We start from the raw sequence: 23,304 nt of genomic DNA on the forward strand, positions 1-23,304 counted from the left end.
AAGGACACAGTAACATTGATCAAATTCTGAACTATAGTATAGGGAAATAGTCTAAAAACATTAAGAGTAATCTTTATGTAGCCTTTTTTATCTTTCTGTGTTTGCCTCTATTAATCAAAACAGACTTTTGACTGGCAATTGCAGTCATTTGCCAATGTTGACTGCAGATTTCTGCTATTGATCTAATAACTATACAGCAATACTGAAATGAGGGTCAGAGTGTGTTTAAATGTTGGTATGGCTGAGGCCTTTCAGAGGTTGCATTCTGACTCCCACTCTTTTTAACTTTTATATATTAATGACTTGGTGCCATATTTAGGCAATGCAAGCTCCCCCTCTCCAGTAATTGGGAACAGAGAGATCTCAATCTTGATGCATGCAGATGATGCGTTGCTCTTCTCTTTCGCGATTGGACCTCAAAAATCTCTTGGAGGTGTTCAGCACCATACTGTAAACAGGAAAGCCTATCTATAAATTACCCTAGGACCAAGATTATGACTTTCGGCAGGCACAGTCCTAAGTATAAATGGTGCTTAGATCAGCAAGCTGTAGAACAAACTCATTCATTTAGATATCTGTGTGTGCTCTTTAGTGAATCCCTCTCTTGAAAAGGTTGTATGGAGGCAGTGAAAGTCAAAACACAGCAAACGGGAGCATTGATGAAGTTCTATTGCAATAAGGGAGGGCAGCTGATGGAAGCTGTCCAAAAGTGTTACTGCAGGTGGCCAACAATTAAGGCAAGAACTGATTGCACTCATAGTATATTAGAATAATTCCTGTTATACCAATTGAGTGTTTTCCTGTGCTGTGCTATAGGGAATTGGATGAGAACCAGTGCTGAAAAGCAGCTTGTCAAGCTGTTTTAGACTATAATTATTTTCCAGAACTGAACTCTGCATTTACCTTGAATACATGTCAACTAAGGGATTGGATCTTGATAGAATCCAGAACGGACCTGCAACTTATTAGAAATACTGAATTTCCCTCTTAGTATCCACTCCCAAGGGATGCGGGTGGCGCTGTAGGTTAAACCAGAGCCTAGGACTTGCCAATCAGAAGGTCAGTGGTTCGAATCCCCGCAATGACGGGGTGAGCTCCCGTTGCTTGGTCCCTGCTCCTGCCCACCTAGCAGTTCAAAAGCACATCAAAGTGCAAATAGATAAATAGGTACCGCTCCGGCGGGAAGGTAAACGGCGTTTCCGTGCGCTGCTCTGGTTCGCCAGAAGTGGCTTAGTCATGCTGGCCACATGACCCGGAAGCTGTATGCCGGCTCCCTTGGCCAGTAAAGCGAGATGAACGCTGCAGCCCCAGAGTCATCCGCGACTGGACCTAATGGTCAAGGCTCCCTTTACCTTTGCCTTTATCCACTCCCGAGAGCAGAGCATTTTTCGGCTAGTTATCTGATCAAACTCACTAGCTTCCTTAAGAAATGCCTTTACTGAGCTGCATTTCAAAGGGATGGCCACCACGGACTTGGACAGCTACTGCAACACGGTCCCGCAAGGTGGTGTTTGTGGTCAACCTCAGGTGGAAGACATTACTCGTTATCTGTTAGCCTGCTCCTCAAAGAGATCACTTTCTGAAAACATTATTCATAAAAGCAAGCAGGTGAAACCCAGCATAAATTGTTTGGCTTCTTTTGAGTGGCAATAGCTTTCTAATACAGAGTGCAGCACTGGCTGCAGAAAACAAAACAAAAAAAATCAAGGAAAGAGTTAGATAAAACCACTATGAATTATTGTGGTGCTTCACAGGTTTAGTTTTAAATCACCTTCTCTCTTACATCATGGATGTTGGCTTATATGATGGGTGCGGCTTAGTCTCAGTGGGGCTTGTGAATGCATTTAAGATTGCAGCCTAAGATGGATTAATTTTAGTCTTGAAACTGGTAACAAAGAAAAGGGGAAAAGACAAAGATGTAGCAGTATTTATTTCCATACAAATCATTACAAAACTTCCACCCTTGCTGGTTTGATGTGCAGTTCTTTACTTGGCAGTCAGCACATGCGAGTCAAGATGCTTCTACAAACATTTAACCGGACCTGGCACAATAAATTTTGACCAAACTTAGCCAAAGGAAGAATGACTGAAAGAGTGCTGGCCAGTGTCAGATATCTCAGCCCACAGAGGTCCAACGTGGAACTTCAAATCCAAACAAATGCCATCTTCAGTGTGCAATGCATTTTAAAGGTCTATGTCCTTTATCACGTCCTGCCTATGGGCTCCCCATAGGCACCTGATAGATCACTGTGCAAAACAGATGCTTGACCCATCTTGGACTCATCCAGCAGGGCTCTTCTTCAGTCTTTTTATAGGAAGTCTTGTGGAGCCAATTGGCCATAAACTAATAGTGCTGTTCAAGCTTGAGGAAGAAAGACTTGGCCAATTGATTGTCCTGATTGTCCATGCTGATCGTGCTTCTTGTCTGCAAATGTAGTCAAAGCAACAGGACTCTAAAATTATCCCAGTGTATGATTGTCACGTGAGAAGCCATTAGAACAACAGTCACTTATTTGGTCCTAGGGGAAGCTGCAAGTGTTTGCATTTTGCAGTTATTTCTTTGCTGCAGGCTTTTGCATTTTATGCAACTCGTCATAAAGCCAAGTGATATCTCCTAATGCAAAGCTTTGTGGGAATAGAAAGCTTGAATACTACTTTATCAACCCAAACAGGTGACCAATTGAAAAAAAGAGAGACGCACATCTGACTACCTGGGCAATCTAAATGAACCCCAAGACAAAAAGTAGCTACTCTTTAGGGGAACTTGCGCCCCTAATTCTATGATGGTTCTGTAAGGCTAGGAAACAGTTGTGTACACAACACAGAAGAGGCAGCAGCTTTTTGATAAACCATGGTGATTTGTATGTGCCTTAGATTTTAGAAATACGTGAAGACATGGGACAATGGGATTAGCTACCAATCTTCTTGTTCTGTAACACTTAAGCAGTGAGGAACCACCAGCCAATGGGCCTAACATGGCGCACCAGGCCTTCCCATTAAGCCCACAAAGCCGTTTTGGTGAAGCCACGCTCACCTGCCCTACAGCAGGCAGGGCCAGCCCACCTATGAGGTAAAGTGAGATAACCATCTCAGGCGGCAGGATCCACAGGGGCAGATCTGGCCTCCCAGGAATGCATTGCCCGCTGCCACTGTGATGGCTGCAGCACACTCCTTGGCACTGTGCCTCTTTCGCAGCCTGCTTCTCCCTCAAATGCCACCTGCACAACAGCCTCTTGGCAAATAGGTGCTGCTGGTCTCCTCACCCTGAGGAAGGAAATGGTAGGAGTTGTCCTCTGGGGTCTCCTCCCACCAAGTGATTCAAAGTGCCCTCACCCCCCACCCCACCCAGTAATGGCTTTTGATTCCCACATCAGCTTTCAGGAAATGTATTTGATTCCCCCCCCCCTTGTTCCAGATGTAGATCTTCACTCACCCCTTCTTCCCTGGGGGGCAGGACACCCATTTTGTGGTTCGCCTCAGGTGCCAAAATGTCTTGGGCCGGCCCTGACAGCAGGTGTTATACATGAAATCAAGTGGGGAATATGTAAATACGTGGCTGTGCCAAATGGGAGGGGGTTGAACAAAGGGACAGGCAAATCTGCCAATTCTGGTTTCTCACATTTCCCCATTTTTTTATATTCTCATTCCTCAGTTCAGCTCTGCACATTTCCACATCAGATTGCAATTCTCACCCCCTAAATCCTCACAGAAAAATCACTTGCATTTTAGCATGACTTCCTTGCAATATACAAGTTTTTGTACGCAGCTTCCCCTAACACAAACATTGCTGGTAAGCAATTTCCCCTAACAGAATGCATTTTTGTATGTTATACTCACTAATATGCACTGGCAGAGGGGAGCGCACCGCCCCTGGCACCACGATTCCGGTGGGGTGCCATTGTGGCTGCTCCCCCCCCCCCGTGCACTGGGTGCCACGCCCCTGCAGGTGGCACGCCACACCCCCAGGACGCGTGCCACACCCTGCAGGCAGTGTGCCACACCCCCCAGGACGTGCGCCAGCCACGTCCCCGCCTGCTCTCCGCTGCTGTTGCTGGAGAATGAAGCTCCGCTACTGCTAATATGTGCATTTCATTATAGAGTTTTCCCCAATATGCACATTTTACAAACATGATTTGCTTTGAGAACTGCATTTCAAAATTCAGGGAAGCGTGACTCAAAGGATGGGTGGCCTAGGAATGGAAGATCATCATTTTGATCTTATCTATCCTTCCAGAATTTGAGATCCAAGGACCTGTGCATCAATGTGACATACAAACACACAAATCAGTGTCGTTTAATTACCCTGTGCAACCTCTCTTGATAGCTACTGCCACTTCCCAGCATTTGTAAATTGGCTTCGAAATGGGCAAAAGTCAAAAACAAAGACCAGCGATAGCTTGCCTTCCTTCCCAGTACCCTTCAACTATCAAGTAGCTTATAGTACTGGTACAATCTACAGCTGGGTAAAGATAGGTGCTAAATCACATGAGAGCATTATTGCTTAAGGCAGGTTACAGGGTATGATAGTACCCTAAACACAAACTGGTGAAGAAGCCTATCTAGGATTTGCATTCAGCAGTACAGTCGTACCTCGTAAGTCGAATGCCTTGCAACTCAAATGTTTTGGCTCCTGAACGCCGCAAACATGGAAGTGAGTGTTTTGGTTTGCAAACATTATTTGGGTTCCGTAGGTTCCATTTTCCAATCGGAAGTTGCGCCTTGGTTCGCTAATGTTAAAAATCTCTCCAAAATGTATAATTTGTTGTTAAAATGGCATACAAAGGACGAACAAGTTAAATCTGTGATGATTGATTGGGCAAGAGATGTTGGACACAATATAATGTTGGAAGATTGGGAAAGGCTGTGGAAGAAAGGGGTTAAGTTTACTTCATGTACTGTATTAAAAGAAAGTATTATGAAAATGATATATAATTGGTACTTAATCCCGGTGAAATTAGAAAAGAGGTATCATACAAATGATAATTTATGTTGGAAATGTAAAGAAAAAGAAGGTACTTTCCATCATATGTGGTGGACATGTCCTAAAGTGAAAGACTTCTGGGAAAAGATATATAATGAGCTGAAAAAAATGTTGAAAAATACATTTATTAAAAAACCAGAAGCCTTTCTACTTGGAATAATAGGACTGGAATTGCCCAGAAAAGATGTTAGACCGGTTTTGTATGCCACTATAGCAGCAAGACTTTTATTAGCCAAAAATTGGAAATCGTAAGAGATTCCAACAATAGAAGAATGGCAGATAAAGATTGTGGACTTTTGGGAGCTGGCTGACCTGACTGGAAGAATCCGCGACCAGAAAGAAGAGGAGACACAAGAGGATTGGAAGAACTTTAAAGAATATTTGGTCAAATATTGTAATATAAGATAAAGAGAAATGTATTGTAAGTAATAATTAGACAGGGGTAGAATATGAATATGTTATTAATAAATATTAAGGATTAGAACATCAATAAAGGAGAAGAAGTTAGTAAATCAAAGAAGTTAATATTATTAGAAATATGAATTTGGAGAACTGCTAAATAGGTGATATAATGAAATTCAGTTAGAGGGGATTCGAGGAAGTCAGTTATCAATGTAATGAAATTAGGATTTGGAAGTTAAAATTGATTATTGTGTGTTTTTCTTTTTGTGTGTGTATTGTAACTTTTTTTTCCTTTTTCTTTTTTTATAAGTGTGAAAATCAATTTTTAAAAATGGGGGGGGGGGGGAGGAAGTTGCGCCTTGATTTTCGAACATTTTGGAAGTTGAACGGACTTCCGGAATGGATTCTGTTTGACTTCCGAGGTACGACTGCATCTTGCTTTGCTCTCTCTGATCTGCTGTGTCATGTGGAAGAGCAGTATGTTGGAGGACAAGGGTTCCATCCTGAGCATCTCTATTTAGGTCTGATAGGGACTCCTGTCTGAAACCCTGGAGAGCCATTGCCACTGTGTGTGGACAATAACTGAGCTGGACAGAGCAACAGCTGTTTTCCTATGGGTAAGATGACTTTGCTACCCTTCCTCAATTTGTAAAAATATGAGATTGCAACGTTGCCCTCGCTGGGTGGACACGCTGCACGGACACCATGCATGTACAAACAAAAAGATATTGCTGTGTGATAAGGAGGTCATCAAGGTTATTGTTGGCTTTCTGATCAAAAGGTGGCAACAGGGAGAAGCCGCCCCAGTCCAAACTCTGAGGAAACAACCTCTCTGCATGCCAAATACAAAAGAGACCAGCTGAGTGGGAAAAGTTGATGCCACAGGACCTGCTTCTACACATAAGTGACTCAGAAGCACCAAATTGTTGCTGTCCAGCTTTAAACTAGAATTGGAATCACAACTGTGCTCCTAGGCTTCTGAAACCTAAACCACATCTTGTAGTCAATTGGGCAGTTCCCTTTCCCCCCAGTTCCAATTGTTGTGGGGATTTAAATTGGGAGCATTATGGGGAAGTGAAAGGATTAAATACCTTCAGTCCTCACTGCATCTTAGATTATAACCTTTCTTACCCCAGAGAAATGGGACGAAAGACATTGTTATAAAGGCATTGATATTTGGAAAGGGAAAGGTTAACATGATAGAGTTGAGAGGAGATGCATAGCATTCAGAAGGGAATGGCTTGTGCAAATTGTATCCAGGCCATAACCAGCCAGGAATGCTACTGAGTACAGTGGTACCTCGGGTTAAGTACTTAATTCGTTCTGGAGGTCCGTTCTTAACCGGAAACACCACTTTAGCTAATGGGGCCTCCTGCTGCAGCCGTGCCGCCGGAGCACGATTTCTGTTCTCATCCTGAAGCAAAGTTCTTAACCTGAACCACTATTTCTGGGTTAGCGGAGTCTGTAACCTGAAGCATATGTAACCTGAAGCGTATGTAACCCAAGGTACCACTGTAGTTGTGCAATGAATTATCTATACCTGGTGCAATTGCACAGCTGTTCCAGTGTGTTTTTTCAGGGGGTACTCAGGGGTAAGCAGCAACAGCACCACTTTTTGTTGTTGTTAAAATGTGTGGCATTCATTGTAACAACTTCATGGTGAGTACTGCCACCTATTTTTCTAGCTCATGGGCATAGCCAGGATTTTTTGTTGGGGGGGCAAGCTTTCATGAGGGGGGGAGAACCTCAATTTGTATTGATTTTCATGATTCGGGGGAGCTGCCCCCCTTCGCCCCCTTGGCTACGTCCATGACTGAACTGATCCACTGTGTTTTAAAAAATCAGATTTGGGCGAAGCATGCTTTGATGGCACTGTGCAGATGCCCCATAAAAAGTGAGCAAACGAAGGGTAGCTATTCCACAATAAATGTCCTGTTGTGGAAGCAGCCCATATGTCCCCGTTGATTTCTGACACTTCTGATTTCCTGGTCCCTGGTCCTATTTTAGCTTTTGGATAAATGCTGTGGTGTGTGGAGGGTTAAAGATAAAAGTAAAGGGACCCCTGACCATTAGGTCCAGTCGTGGCCGACTCTGGGGTTGTGGCGCTCATGTCGCTTTATTGGCCGAGGGAGCCGAAGTACAGCTTCCGGGTCATGTGGTCAGCATGACTAAGCCGCTTCTGGCGAACCAGAGCAGCGCATGGAAATGCCGTTTACCTTCCCGCTGGAGCGGTACCTATTTATCTACTTGCACTTTGCCGTGCTTTTGAACTGCTAGGTTGGCAGGAGCAGGGACTGAGCAACGGGAGTTCACCCTGTTGCGGGGATTTGAACCGCCGACCTTCTGATCAGCAAGTCCTAGGCTCTGTGGTTTAACCCACAGCGCGACCCGCGTCCTGTATGTGGAGGGGTACTATTTAAAAACTACAGTTGTGGACAACGGCTGGGCTACCACATGAGAGCTGTACCACCAGATGAAAAAATGAGTGTGGGGAGGAGTGTACGGTTTCTGGGACGGGGTAGTTGCAGAGTAAGGATGTGAATGGGAAGGGATGAGATCAGTCGGAGGCTGGTCCATTAGGGTGAAAGGGGCACTGCCCCATCAACCTCATGCCTGTCCTCAGCCAGACACCATCTCCTTTCCTTTTTATCTACAGCTACGCAGAGGGTGGCTGCTCCACTCTTTCTCTCTAGGCTCTATGTTGCCCTTGCAGAACTAGAATGAGTTGGCTCTGCTTGTCATTAGCTCTGGTTCCCCCTTCTGTTGGGCTCCCTGCCTTTTGCCCACCTGGGCACCAGGTACCACTGGACTGAGCTGAGGCTACCTTTGCTCCCTCCATTTTACTTTCCTCCCTCTCAAAGGGCTGGGCTCAGGGATGCCAACTTGAATAAAACAGGGGGGCAGGTAAGTTCTGCCCTGCATAATTGATCACAAGATGTAGTGCACACAGACCATTTGAATGGCAATGCCAGCACCATCAAATGTTTTACCGGGAAGGCCGAAGAGACCTCGGCCCCTAGGAGTTGGCTCCTATGGCTGGGCTCATTTTGACCAGCTGATGCAAGCTTAATAAAATCTAAACAAAACACAAACATGCTTCTTAAGTAAACAGCAGACTAATGGCACATGGCTTGCCTCCCTGGAATAAAAACAAAATCTTTGATTTGTTCCACCCCATGCCACTCTTCTTTCCATCCCCTCTTGGGTCTGTTATGGGATGTTCTGTTAGTAATGCAAATAGCTGGCATAGGAAGGTGAGCTAGCAGGTTTGTGGGGGTGGGGGAAAGAGGAGCCATAGCAGGTACTTGTGGGTTTGCTAGGGTTGATTTTGGTTTCTCTCAATTTCTCATTATTTCCAATCTCCAGTTCTCCACATTTCAACATTTGCCTTGCAATTATTATTTTTTTTGGTAAAAGTGAAAAGTCCCTATTAAAAAGTTAGCAGCATTTTAGTTCCCCTCCCAACCACCCCAACCACTTCTCCCTCCCTCCCACAAGGGAGTGCCGTCCTTGACCCTCTCAAAAAGGTTGCCCATCCCTGTTACGAAGGGCTGGGTAAAATTCATGGTCTGCCCACAAGCTCTTAACCATGACAGCTGAAAACTGAACCTCCATGTACAAAGGAAGTCTACCTCTGTATACCCGCTCCAAGCAGGAGGCAAAACACAGCGGAGGGCTGCCACCTTCCTTGTAGGCGTCTCGAAAGTACCTGGTTGGCAGATACAAGGTGCTGAGATCTCATCCTGATCCGACAAGGGTCGTTTTGTGTGCTAATACAAGCCCTCTGGTGGGCTTTCAAACCATGGGCTTCCCTGGCAGCAGCAGACTGCGACCTGTTATTAAGGGGGGAGGGGGAGCAGAGTCAACCAATGCATAATGCCCAAGGGTATTGTGGGAAATTTAAAACAGCAGCTGAGCAGGCCTGGCGGCCTGGCACCGGAAGGCCTGGGGCTAGGAGCAACGTTGGCCCTTGAGCTATCTTCACACCAAGGGCATCTCTTTCCTTCCTCCTGTTGTGGAGAGGGCCGTGTGCCCCAGAAGCTCCTCCCCATTGCCCCGCAAGTCCATGGGTTTGGCACTTGTGTGGTTTCTCCTCCGCCCCACCCCACAGGGGGCTTCAGTCCCAGTTCGGGTGGGAGAAGGTGATGTTGTAGAGACTCGCCCACTTGGCAAAGACCCGCTTCTCAGTGATGAACCGGTGGTGGTGGCCCTTCCGGCTTTGCTCGTTGTGGATGTAGGTGGCACATTCATCCGGACCCTTCGGCTCATAGTAGTGGTAGGGCAACTTGTGGGGCGGGGGCTTCCTGCTGTTGGGAAGAGAACCGGAGGGGGTGGGGAAGGTTGGGGTTCAGTGAGCAGGGAGAGGTGCAGAGAAGCAGAGGCAGAGATTGAGACAGTCCTAGGGCAACCCCCACCCCCTCGAAACTGACAAGGAGCATGCAGGAACTTACATGCAGTAGTTGGGAGGAACCATCCCATAGACGTGGATCCTGTCACACAGCTCAACGCCAATCACCATGGTGAACCAGCCGGTGCTCAGCCATGACCGTGACGTCACTCTGCAAAAGCAGGGAGAAACGAAAGGAGGGGGGTTTTCAAAGGAAAGGGAATCCAAACACAACTTGTGAGTGATTGATGTAGATTAGATGCTGACCTGCAACAAAATGTTGCAGTGTGGAATTCTCCACTTTGGGGATTCCAATCACTCTGTTCTGTTTCACATCGATTTTTCACTCCACACACCTCATACTCCACAGCCAGCCAGCATTCTTTTATCACTCAGCACACACTCAACCCTAATTTGGCTGGTTTATTGTTTTTTTTTTTTTGTGGGAGGTGCCTGCCCCTCTCTCTGCCGATCCAATGGGGTCCCAGGCACCCACACAGGGTCCGTGTCCCTTTCGGAGACAGACGTGGCAGAGACTGTCATGGCTTTAAGAAATGTGGTTTATTTACCTATTTACACCTTCAGTCTGCATGGAGGGAGTCCAGATCTTATAGCATAGTTCTTTCAAGAGGCAGCAGGGCAGGCAATCTGCCCAAGATGGATCTCAGCTCTTCTTCCTCCTTCTCCTTACTGGCAACCCTTGCTCAATAACTTCATTTTCGTGTCTCCTCAAACACACATCTCACTCCCTTTTGTCCCTTCTGCCATGTTAACAGATTGGTTCTTCTCTAGGCCAGCCAGGCTGGTTTGCATAAGCCAGCCCAGGGATTCCTTGTCTGGCACAGTTCTGCAGCCCAGGTAAGGTAAAGGTAAAGGGACCCCTGACCATTAGGTCCAGTCGTGGCCGACTCTGGTGTTGCGGCGCTCATCTTGCTTTATTGGCCGAGGGAGCCGGCATACAGACTCCGGGTCATGTGGCCAGCATGACTAAGCTTTTGGCGAACCAAAGCAGTGCACGGAAACGCCATTACCTTCCCGCCGGAGTGGTACCTATTTATCTACTTGCACTTTGATGTGCTTTCGAACTGCTAGGTTGGCAGGAGCAGAGACCGAGCAACGGGAGCTCACCCTGTCGCCGGGATTCAAACCACCGACCTTCTGATCAGCAAGCTCTAGGCTCAGTGGTTTAACTCACAGCGCCACCCGCGTCCCACCCCATACTTTAATCCATATCCCAATTAATCAATATCCTAGCATTTCTTTATTTCTAGGATTTAGCCCGCCTATTAACCTATTAACACCATTTTTCTTCTACTTCTGCAAATCTTGGGATTCCCCAGAACCTGCAGACACCTCCCTCTTGTAAGTTAAAAGGCAAAGTCAACCTAACTTTCCTCCCTCCCCACAGCAGGGCTTGCCTGGAAGAGGAGCTGCAGAAACTATGCTGGAGGGACAATTGCAGGTGAATTTACCTATCCTTCCCTGTCTCCTTTTTGAACAAGTCATCAAACTGTTTCATGCGCCTGGGGGAAGCTACGAAGGCCGTCATGTTGGGGAATGACATGCTGACGCGCTGGATGACCTTCAGCAAGCTCTTCTGCATCCTGACTGGTGGCCCCCAAAAGATTAAGATGGTGTCCGGAGTCTTGTTGACAAACTCCTGTGGTCTCTTCAGGACCCGGAAGATACTTGAATGGGCCACCACCCTGAAGGTCGTCTTGTTACCAACATCGGCTTCATAGGCCGTCGTGGGAGCATCGTTCATGCGAATTGTGCACTCCGACTGGTCGATTGCTGCCCCCAGCTTGCTCCCCAGCAGGTGACTGGAACTGGTGACGATCACGCATTGGCTGCAGTGATGATCCAAAGTCTGGGGGTGCGGGGATAAGACTATTATTATTATTATTAAATTTTATTTATACCCCGCCCTCCCCAGCCAAGACCGAGCTCAGGGTGGCTAACACTGGTATAAAAACAATTGATTGAAATACAACTTAAGAGCAAGATTAAAATACAACATTAAAATGTTGCCTCATTACAGTAGGAACTCAAATCAAAAACTTTTGAGGGGATGAAAACGTCAAATCTTCACCAAGGCCAGCTATCCAGACTGGTCCTACGTGGGCCAGAAAAAATCCAAGGAAGTCCGCAAATAGGAGTTCTATCACAGAAGGAGAAAGGAAAAAGGAAGAGGGGGAGGGGATCAAGTTGATTCCAAGCCAAAGGCCAGGCAGAACAGCTCTGTCTTACAGGCCCTGCGGAAAGAAATCAGATCCTGCAGGGCCCTGGTCTCATGAAACAGAGCGTTCCACCAGGCCGGAGCCAGTGTTGAAAAGACCCTGGCTCTGGTTGAGGCTAATCTGACTTCCTTAGGGGCCGGGACCTCTAGGGTATTGCTGTTTATGGACCTTGAGGCTCTCCGTGGGGCATACCGGGAGAGGCAGTCCCGTAAGTACGAGGGTCCTAGGCCGCATAGGGCTTTAAAGGTCAAAAGCAGCACCTTAAATCTGATCCTGTACTCCACCGGGAGCCAGTGCAGCTGGAAAAGCACTGGGTGAATATGCTCCCATGGCAGAGACCCCGTGAGGAGCCTCGCTGCAGCATTCTGTACCCGCTGGAGTTTCTGGGACAGCTTCAAGGGCAGCCCCGCATAGAGCGAATTACAGTAGTCAAGCCTGGAGGTGACCGTCACATGGATCACTGTGGCCAGGTCGGGACGGGAAATGTATGGAGAAAGTGGATAGAGAAAGGTTTTTCTCCTTCTCTCATAACACCAGAACTCAAGGATCTCCAATGAAGTTGAATTTTGGAAGATTCAGGACAGATAAAAGGAAGTCTTTCTTCACGCAGCGCATAGTTAAACTATGGAACTCCCTCCCACCAGAAGCACTGATGGCCAACAAATTAGATGGCTATCAAAGAGGATTAGATAAATCCATGGAGGAGAAGGCTTCCAATGGTGACAAGTCATGATGGCGCTGCTCTACTTCCACAGTTCGAGGCAGCAGTTCTTTTGAATCCCAGTGGCTTCAAACCACATGAGGGGAGAGAGAGGGAACCTGTGCTTGAGTCCTGCTTCCTGCTTTCCCACAGGCATCTATCTAGTCAGCTACTGTGAGAACAGGATGCTACACTTACACTATTACGTCTATGTATGGAAGTGAGAGCTGGACCATAAAGAAGGCTGATCGCTGAAGAATTGATGCTTTTGAATTATGGTGCTGGAGGAGACTCTTGAGAGTCCCATGGACTGCAAGAAGATCAAACCTATCCATTCTTAAGGAAATCAGCCCTGAGTGCTCACTGGAAGGACAGATCCTGAAGCTGAGGCTCCAATATTTTGGCCACCTCATGAGAAGACTCCCTGGAAAAGACCCTGATGTTGGGAAAGATGGAGGGCACAAGGAGAAGGGGGCAACAGAGGACAAGATGGTTGGACAGTGTTCTCAAAGTTACCAGCATGAGTTTGACCAAACTGGAGGAGGCAGTGGCGTGCTCTGGTCCATGGGGTCATGAAGAGTCGGACACAACTAAACGAATAAACAACAACAATAACAGCAACCGACTCTGTTGCTTGATTCGTATGTCAGGTGGTACAGTCCTTTGTGCACTGCATAGATGCCATCTGGCACCAAAGGTTGTGGGTGCACAATGAAGGGCTTCAACTTTACCCATCGACTTTGTGGGGGCTCACAAATATATTATTGGGGATGCCAAAGCACCCACGGCCCCCTGAAGTTGGCTCCAGTGCTGAATTGTGTGACACTTCGCCCTGCTAGCAAAGGGGGGGGAGATCATGTTTTCAGTGCTCCTCTATGTTAAAAACAACAACAAACTCATTGAACACAGAAAACTAGCATGTCAGGGAAAAGGACCTTTCTCCTGGATACGCTAGGGGAGTTTTTATGTGCAGGCAGGCTGTTTTGTATTTTCAGACAGAGCATTCAAAAACATGCAGCTCTATCATCCAAAGCAAAACTGTTCAGAATTCAGCAGCCACCTATGGACCATGAGATCATGATGCAATCAAGTGTGGAATCCTGTATACAAGTTCTGATAAAAAAAAGGTAAAGGACCCCCATGACTAAACCGCTTCTGGTGCAACGGAACACCGTGATGGAAGGCAGAGCGCAAGGGAAAATTCTGATAAGTAAAGGTAAAGGTAAAGGTACCCCTGCCCGTACGGGCCAGTCTTGACAGACTCTGGGGTTGTGCGCCCATCTCACTCAAGAGGCCAGGGGCCAGCGCTGTCCGGAGACACTTCCGGGTCACGTGGCCAGCGTGACATCGCTGCTCTGGCGAGCCAGAGCTGCACACGGAAACGCCGTTTACCTTCCCGCTAGAAAGCGGTCCCTATTTATCTACTTGCACCCGGAGGTGCTTTCGAACTGCTAGGTTGGCAGGCGCTGGGACCGAGCAGCGGGAGCGCACCCTGCCGCAGGGATTCGAACCGCCGACCTTTCGATCGGCAAGTCCTAGGCGCTGAGGCTTTAACCCACAGCGCCACCTGCGTCCCCTAAATAAAAATTCTGATAACCTGACCTCAAAAAGGATATTGCAGAACTGTAAGAGAACTATTATGAAGAAAGGGATTTTTCTTTGGGGGCAGGATGTGTGTGTTAGCTTTGGGAAATGGTGAGTAAAATGGGTTCTCATATTAGAAGTATATGCAATTATGCATGGCATGGAACACACTGATAGAATCTTTTCTTCCACTCTCTATCGGCAACCTCCAGGATCCGACAAGTTCTGAGAACCATATATACATAACAACTGAGGATCATACTGCATTGTAGGAAATGGCCCTAGTCCATGAAAGCTTATGCAATAATACAATTTGTCAAGTCTCCCAAGGTGCCACAAGCCTTCTGTTTTTTCAGTTCTGCGGTGGCAAGTTTTGAACCATTCTGCATAGCATTCATGTTCTCCACAGTTTTTTTGACTTTTTGTGTTGTCATTTCCCCCCCCCTTACATTTCTTCATTTAATGTCTTCATTTAAAAACATTGCTTCATTTAAAAACATCTTCTCAAAGACTGCTAACAACACCTAAGGCCAATAAAATAATACAATGTTGGTATTATCCAAGATGAAAACGGCAGATAAAACGTCTAAAACAGCTAACCTCTAAAACTCTATTTAAAAGAAAAAATCATCGAGAACAAATCAGCAGAAGTTGAGAATCAATTTCCCATACAGCCGCTTCAGAATCACTCCTCTGCTGTTCTGTGGCTGCTTGTTACCAACAGCTGCCAAGATAATTCTTAAAGGCAAGATTTCCTTACCCATTATTCCATCCTTCTGGCTTGTACGGCCTCGGTCCAGTATACCTGAAGGAGCGTCTCCATCCCCATTGTTCTGCCCGGACCCTGAGGTCCAGCACCAAGGGCCTTCTGGCAGTTCCCTCACTGTGAGAAGCCAAGTTACAGGGAACCAGGCAGAGGGCCTTCTCGGTAGTGGCACCCGCCCTGTGGAACGCCCCCCCTACCAGATGTCAAAGAGAACATCAACTACCAGACTTTTAGAAGACATCTGAAGGCAGCCCTCTTTAGGGAAGCTTTTAATGTTTAATAGACTATTGTATTTTAATATTCTGTTGGAAGCCACCCAGAGTGGCTGGGGAAACCCAGCCAGATGGGCAGGGTATAAATAATAAATTGTTGTTGTTGTTGTTGTTAATAACAATACAATACAGTGGCTGGTAACGTGCCAGAAATTATGGAATTTCTCAAGATCCCTCCCGGCCCACTCCCCTTTCCAAGACCACCTATGATTAATCTACAGCCACAAAGCCCACTGGGAGACCCTGGGCCAGTAACTCAGCCTAACCAACCCCACAGGGTTGTTGTGAGGATAAAACAGGGCTGGGGAAGTTTCTATAGCACGCATTGAGGGGTTTTGGAGAATGCAATTTTTGTGATGTAAATGTAATAATAAACAGAGGTAGGGAACCTCTTTCAGTCTGAGGGCTACACTCCCTTCTGGGCAGCCGCTCAGCGGACACATGTCAGTGGTGGGCAGGACCAGAGGCAAAAGTGGGAGGGGTGATGAATGTAAATTTTATCCGAGTTGCTTACACAGTCCTTTTTCTCCCAAGAGTTCAAGGATACTTTCTGGTTAGGCAGGAAACACCTGAGTGTGCAGCAAAGCCAGTGAGGGGCTGAAATTTGGGGAGATCTGAGATTCTATGATCTGCAAAACAGCGGCAGCTGAAAGTTCACGCGCTTCCCATACCTTGTTTCCAGAGACTGGCAGGTACCCGTTCTTCACCCCCCATTTTTTGAGGCTGGAAGGCAACGGGGGCTTCACTTTCACCGCAGTGTAGTGGAAGACTTCGCTCCTGCCATTGTAGATGATCAGCAGCATGACCAGGCCAAACAGAACAACAAAGACAACTGCACGCTGGCCCTGCAGACACAAAGAGCGGACGAGGGGGCAAATGGTCAGAAGAGCCAAGTTGCTCTCCTGGGCATCTGTTCACACGGGGCACATTTCTAGCTTGGCAGTAGCCTGCGTAAAAAGGGATTCAGGGACAGTAGTTGTTCACAAGCAGAGCAGGAGCCAAAAGCCTGACGTGGCAGAAAAATATACAGGTTCCAAGTCATGGGAAGCGGGAGATCTGCTTGTTCCTGGGTGCAGAGGGTCCAGGATACATCCACTCAGGGGCAACCTGTCCCACTTCACCACCTGAGGTAAAACAGGAAAGTGCTTCTTCCCCACAAGGCTGCCGCCAAAGCCTTGTGAATTAGGGTTGAGCAGCAGCAGCAGCTGGGACACAGGTGGCGCTGTGGGTTAAACCACAGAGCCTAGGGCTTGCCGATCAGAAGGTTGGCGGTTCAAATCCCCGCAACGGGGTGAGCTCCCATTGCTCAGTCCCTGCTCCTGCCAACCTAGCTGTTCGAAAGCACCTCAAAGTGCAAGTAGATAAATAGGTACCGCTCCGGCGGGAAGGTAAACGGCATTTCCGTGTGCTGCTCTGGTTTGCCAGAAGCGGCTTAGTCATGCTAGCCACATGACCCGGAAGTTGTACATCGGCTCCCTCGGCCAATAAAGCGAGATGAGCGCCGCAACCCCAGAGTCAGCCACGACTGGACCTAATGGTCAGGGGTCCCTTTACCCTTTACCTTTAGCAGCAGCAAGGGTGGGGCTCTGCCTGATGTGGCTGCTTCAGTCTACGTCATGGGTGGGCCACGCCTGAATTCACTGTTAATGCACAATTATTGCATCTGTGAAGAGCCCTGCTGGATCAGGCCAAAGGGTCCATCTACTCCAGCATCCTGATCCTGCTCTTACAGTGGCCAATCAGCAGCCCTGCAGGACCTGAGCACAAGTGCATCCTCCCATCTGTGATTCCCATCAATTAGTATTCAGTGGAGGGAGAATGTAGCTGTCAAAGCTAGTGACCAGTGTTAGCCTTATCCTCCATAAAATGATCGCAGAATTCACGCCCCCCCCAAAAGACAACCTGCACATCAGTCTGGAGAGGGCCAGACATTTCCCCCCTCCCTCTCCCATCCTACTAGAGCAACTTTCATCAACCGGTTTTGGACCACAGCTCTCAGCAAGCACAAATTTATGCAAAGCTTGCTTTTGGAAAACAAACAAACTTAAGTGCTTCATGATTGCCTTTTGTGAGTAAATTATTTAGTGTTGTGATCCTGGGGAAATCTGAATAAGGAACTAATGGAACTGCTGGGCAGGGAGAGAGGGGGGTGAACAGTGGGTGTGGTGGTGAACAGCCGCAAGAGAATAAACAGATTGAACTGCGCAGCAAACCCAGAGAACCAGAAGTGCTTTATGTGGCTCTTAACATTTAACGTTCATTTACCCTTGCAATGAGAAGCAGCAGCTTTTGCATAGCGGTCTATGCAGCATGCCCATAGGAAGGCACCATGAATTCCTGGCTTGGTGCAGGAAGCATGCCACTCCCAAAGCAATTCCCAAAGTTTGTGCAGAAGCTAAATGTGCCCATCCAGGCCTCTCTATCTGGTCCTTCAACCTCTCCCTAGGCCACACACTTTCCCAAGCCATGCCCGTCACTGGCCCTGCTTCATAGCCCAGGTGCTTTTGCCTGTATGGAATGTGTTCCCTTAACACTAATAAAGCTTTTGCTTATCTGGGAGGGAGACGAGGGACATGTGAATGTGTATATCATGGGTAGGCAAACTAAGGCCCAGGGGCCAGATCCAGCCCAATCGCCTTCTAAATCTGGCCCGGGAATCAGTGTGTTTTTACATGAGTAGAATGTGTGCTTTTATTTAAAATGCATCTCTGGGTTATTTGTGGGGCATAGGAATTCATTAATTCCCCCCCCCCTCCAAAATATAGTCTGGCCCCCCACAAGGTCTGAGGGACAGTGGACCAGCCCCCTGCTGAAAAAGTTTGCTGACCCCTGGTGTATACGAAAGCCTACAGGAGAAAGGTGTTCTTTATGTTCTTTCCTTGCCTCATTTTTGCCTCTGATACAGTCCTGGAAACCAAGTAGCATGAACGGTTGAGGGAGCTGGGTATGTTGAACTTGGAAAAGAGGAGACTGAGAGGAAATGATGATATCCATCTTCCCATATCTCAAGGGCTGTCGCACGGAGGATAGAGCAAGCTTGTTTTCTCCTGCTCTGGAGGGTAGGACTCGAACCAGTGGATTCCAGTTACAAAAAAGGAGATTCCGACTCAACATCAGGAAGAACTTTCTGATGATAAGAGCTGTTTGACAGTGGAACAAACTCCCACAAGAGTTGATGGACTCTCTTTCCTTGGAGGTTTTGAAGCAGAGGTCAGATGGCCACCTGTCATGTATGATCTGCGTGAGATTCCATCATTGCAGGGGGGTTGGACTAGTTGACCCTCCCAGCTCTACAGTTCTATGATTCTATGTGGCACTTGGAAACTCTTTGTGCAGAAGGGAATGAGGCCATACGGGCTGAAAAAGATTCCCTGCCGCTGGTGCAGTACAGCAATGCAACATTCATATTCATGAGGAAGAAACAGATTTCTCCTGAGACTGCAGGGGGCAGGAGTGGAGTAGGGGGCTCACCTTGTCGTTTTTCATGTCGCCGTCCTGGCCTTAGGTTGGAGCCTCGATCAGCGTAACTTGGATGCCTGCAATAAAGTCAAAACTTTAAACTTTATTATGAATCAGCAGCTTTCTGCTGGTTGAAAGATTGGCTACTTCTTGAGAACACTGACATTTTGGACTTAGAAGGATTCAACAATATTTTTGGGTGGCATGCATATTTATGGTATGACAAGGTAAAAGCTCATAAAGGTTTTAAAAATCATATTGTCAGGAAAGCATTATATAATGTCTGGACTAGATACAAAGATTTACTGGAAAGTAAAACTCCAAGGTGGTTGTCGCCAATGGAGGCAAAGGCCTCAAAAAAACTTAACATGGAGGCCAAATGGCCGAGATATGGAGAAATTTTGGAACAAGAAGGGGACAGATTGAAATTGCAAAGTTTTGAGAAATTAAAAGGGAAAGTGAGAGACTGGCTTCATTACTATCAAATAATGCAAGTTTTTAAAATGGACAGGAAAATTGGCTTCCAGGTGGAAAAATCGAAATTAGAGACTGAACTGTTAGAACCCAGTACTAAGAATTTGGCAAGAATGTATAGCTTGCTGTTGGAATGGAATACACAAGACGAAATGGTTAAATCTGCAATGATTAAGTGGGCACAGGACATTGGTCATAATATTTTGTTTGCTGACTGGGAAAGGTTATGGACCACCGGTATGAAATTCACGGCATGTAATGCCCTGAGAGAGAACATTATGAAAATGATTTATAGGTGGTACATGACCCCAGTCAAGCTTGCAAAAATTTACCATTTGCCCGATAATAAATGCTGGAAATGTAAAGAAACTGAAGGAACATTCTTTCACCTTTGGTGGACATGCCCAAGGATTAAGGCTTTCTGGGAAATGATCTATAATGAATTGAAAAAGGTACTTAAGTACACTTTCCCTAAGAAACCAGAGGCCTTCTTCCTGGGCATAGTTGGCCAATTGGTGTTAAAGAAGGATAGAACATTTTTTATGTATGCTACAACAGCAGCAAGAATACTCATCGCAAAGTGCTGGAAGATGCAAGACCTACCCACCGTGGAAGAATGGCAGATGAAGGTGATAGACTATATGGGACTGGCAGAGATGACGAGCAGAATCCGAAACCAGGGAAGAGAAATGGTGGAAGAAGATTGGAGAAAATTCAAGGACTACTTAAAGAAATACTGTAAAATTAAGGAATGTTAGAATGACGCTGGATTATAAAATAAGAGGTTAATAGCGGTACGGGATAATTTAAAGAAAATAAATAATATTGAAATTAAGGTAAAAGTATGGGAAGGATTTGCTGATAACCTTATCAGAAATTAGAATACAGAAAGGGAAGGTATGAGGAAGTCGGGAAAGTAAGCCACAAGAAAGTGTAAATTGAATTTATACGTGTTTATTGTTTATATCTTTTATAATGTCTTTTTTCTTTTTTGTTTGTTATTGTGCTTGGTTGATGTGTTAAAAATCTGTGGAAACTTCAATAAAAATTTATTTTTTTAAAAAAAACAATAAAGTCAAAAGGACAGGGTGACATTTGTGGTTTCTGGATGAAAAAGAAGGGGCTTTTACTAGCATACAAGGTGTTCCACCACCCTGGGGTAGGGGTCACTTCAATGCAAAGGAGAGTGGGGACATGGTCTACTTTGCACCTGGACTAAGCACTGGAAAGTTGCAATGTACTAATAAGGAAGCTGGGATGCGGGTGGCGCTGTGGTCTAAACCACTGAGCCTAGGGCTTGCCAATCAGAAGGTCAGCAGTTAGAATCCCCGCAATGGGGTGAGCTCCCGTTGCTTGGTCCCTGCTCCTGCCAACCAAGCAGTTCAAAAGCACGTCAAAGTGCAAGTAGATAAATAGGTGCCGCTCCGGCGGGAAGGTAAACGGCGTTTCCGTGTGTTGCTCTGGTTCTCCAGAAGCGGCTTAGTCATGCTGGCCACATGACCCGGAAAAACTGTCTGCGGACAAACGCCGGCTCCCTCGGCCTAAAGTGCAAGATGAGAGCCACAACCCCAGAGTTGTCCGCGACTGGACCTAATGGTCAGGGGTACCTTTACCTTTAATAAGGAAGCAGCGTGTGAGCATGTGCCAAGTGAACTGTTACAAAAGCCCGGTGCCTGCCCCTCTCTCTGCCAAGCAGAGGCCAGAGCGCATGGGGCCACAGGCACACACAGGGTCTGTGTCCCTTTGGAGAATAGAAGACATGGCAGAAGGACCTGTGTCTGGTCCTCTCCTTCTGGCACCTCTGCAACCCCTGGTTCCTCTGGCAGGCTCTCAGGAATCTCTGTTTTCTCCTCTTTCACAGTAGGCTCCCAGGGGTCAATCAGAAGCACCCCAAGAGTAGCTCCTCCTCAGCTCCAGCCAGCTTGGTACCTTTTTCTTCCATTACTGGCTCCTGGCATGGAGTCACACTTTGTTCTTTCAGCTGCTGCAAAGGGTGCTTTTGCATCTGTTCCCATTGTCAACTTTGGTGCTCGCCCTTCGGCTTCCACTGCTGGTTTAGATGTTCCTGCATCAGCATTAACTGCTTGAGGAGTACTGCCATTACTCCCTCTATTTTTTTATTTGTGGTTTATGTTGATCCTTATATATAGTGAAAGGGTGGGGAGGGGTGACTGGCTGATAGGTGTGGGAAACCTGTTGACGACTGTTAATGACTGCAATTGGTCTTACAGGAAAAAGCAAGGGGTGAGATGACTAAAAACAGCTTTATCATGTATAATGAGACAAGAATCCAATGTCTCTATTCAGACCAGGTTTCTCCATGGTTTTAAGTTTGGTAATAAGTTGCAATTCAGCAACTTCTCTTTCCAGTCTATTTCTGAAATTCTTTTGTAATAAATAAAACAGCTACTTTGAGATCTTGTATAGGATGTCCTGGGAGACTGAAGTGTTCTCCTACTGGTTTCTCTGTCTTATGATTCCTGATATCCAGATTTATGTCCATTTATCCTTTGGCGTAGGGTTTGTCCTGTTTGTCCAATTGGCCTGTTTGTCTCATTGGGGCTGGCCTGAAGGCAATTGGAGAAATTTGGCCAAATTGGACCCCACAGGCTGTTCCTAAGCCCCCCCCCCCACACACACACACACCAGGGCAATCTAGATGGATTTTATTTATATCTCTAAGATTCTGCAGACTTTGGCTGTGAACTGGGGCCCCACAAAAAAAAATTCAAGTTGGGCCCCAGAGCTTCAAATTGGGCCCCACTGGCTGGCCCTGTCTCATAGTTGCTGGGCCTGAGTTGCCTTGCCCTTGCATGAATTCTTGGTACAGATAGGTAGCCGTGTTGGTCTGCCATAGTCAAAACAAAAAAAATTAAAAATAAAATAAAATTGTGTGTATCTGAAGAAGTGTGCATGCACACGAAAGCTCATACCAAGAACTGACTTAGTTGGTCTTTAAGGTGCTACTGGAAGGAATTTTTTTTGTTATGAATTCTTGGGTTTGCAATTTTGGGAGAGGGGAGATTGCCTGCTGGGGGGCAGGTGGGCTGGCGAGCCCCCCCCCCCCTAGATTTAGAGGCCCAAGTTGCTCTGCTCTTGCATGAAGTCTTGGGTTTGCCATTTTGGGAGAGGGGAGACTGTGGCACTGGGGAGCGGGCTACCCTACTTCTAACTGTAGGGTTAGTAGTAGAAGATAGTGTATTTTAAAATAGCATTATTTGTAAGTGATAAAATGTGAAGATTTTATGGTAAAAGTAAGTGTGATTTTAAAAAATGGTTAAAAATTATGATATATGAAACTGCTAAAGATGAGGTAAAATGAAAATCAGATGGGGGGGACTTGGGGAAGCTCACCTAACAAGAGTTAGAAAAAATAAGGATAAGACAAGAATTTGATGGTATTGTTTGTATTTCTGTTTGTATTGTTTATTTGTGTTACAAAATGAATTAAAAAATTGGGGGGGATGAAATGTGTCTCTTGCAAACCTGGAGGAGGGCCGAGAGAGGTATGCAAGTGTGTGCAGAAGCTAACTAGCCGCACCAAGGTAGAACGGTTGTGTTTCATTTCATTTTTATTATTTTTTTGGAAGGTGCTTAAGATCCCCCCCCCCCCCAGATAAACTTTCTCTCTTTCTTGCTTCCCAAGAACAATGTGGCAGCTGGCATCTCTTCTTAACTGTCACGTGTCCTGGATATTTAAATGCTTTTTTTAAAGCCCTACTTTCCCCCTGCACTGCACTCAGAGTGATCAGGAAAATGCTCTAATTGACAAGGGAGGGAGGACTGGGGGGGGGGAGGCAGGAAACCAGCAGGGTCTATAAACAACACGCAGGAAAAGCAGCAGTGAATGGAAAATCTAGGCCTGACCTTAACGCACTGGACTGGGTCCTCCAAACAGGCCCAAGGACAGGATTGCTACGCATGATTAACTTGGGTAAACTGATTTCCTCGTGGGTTAGATGTCAGGAAAGAGGCCAGGAGAATCAGGCACATCCGGAATGGAACATAGGAAACTGCCTTTATACTGGATGTTATGAAT

At 46.5% G+C, this 23,304-nt stretch overlaps 1 protein-coding gene across 6 annotated transcripts in view; it reads right to left on the bottom strand.

Annotated features, from left to right (window-relative positions):
* Positions 1–1,912: 1,912 nt before the first annotated feature.
* The window catches only part of ST6GALNAC6 (ST6 N-acetylgalactosaminide alpha-2,6-sialyltransferase 6), a 29,573-nt gene continuing 8,181 nt past the window's right edge, over positions 1,913–23,304 (bottom strand). For 2 of the 6 annotated variants that reach the window (XM_083721883.1, XM_083721884.1), the window contains 5 exons: positions 18,804–18,868; positions 16,004–16,177; positions 11,243–11,640; positions 9,835–9,942; positions 1,913–9,690 (listed from right to left, as the gene is read on the bottom strand). In XM_083721883.1, coding sequence (XP_083578009.1) covers positions 9,501–9,690; positions 9,835–9,942; positions 11,243–11,640; positions 16,004–16,177; positions 18,804–18,818 — 885 coding nt within the window. In that variant the 5' untranslated portion in view covers positions 18,819–18,868 and the 3' untranslated portion in view covers positions 1,913–9,500. Of the gene's footprint in view, positions 9,691–9,834; positions 9,943–11,242; positions 11,641–16,003; positions 16,280–18,803; positions 18,869–23,304 lie in introns of all 6 variants that reach the window. The other 4 variants (XM_083721888.1, XM_083721887.1, XM_083721885.1 and 1 more) reach the window with 3 other exon arrangements.

Source organism: Podarcis gaigeae (genome assembly GCF_964106915.1).
Source record: "Podarcis gaigeae genome assembly, chromosome: Z".
Taxonomy (NCBI): domain Eukaryota; kingdom Metazoa; phylum Chordata; class Lepidosauria; order Squamata; family Lacertidae; genus Podarcis; species Podarcis gaigeae.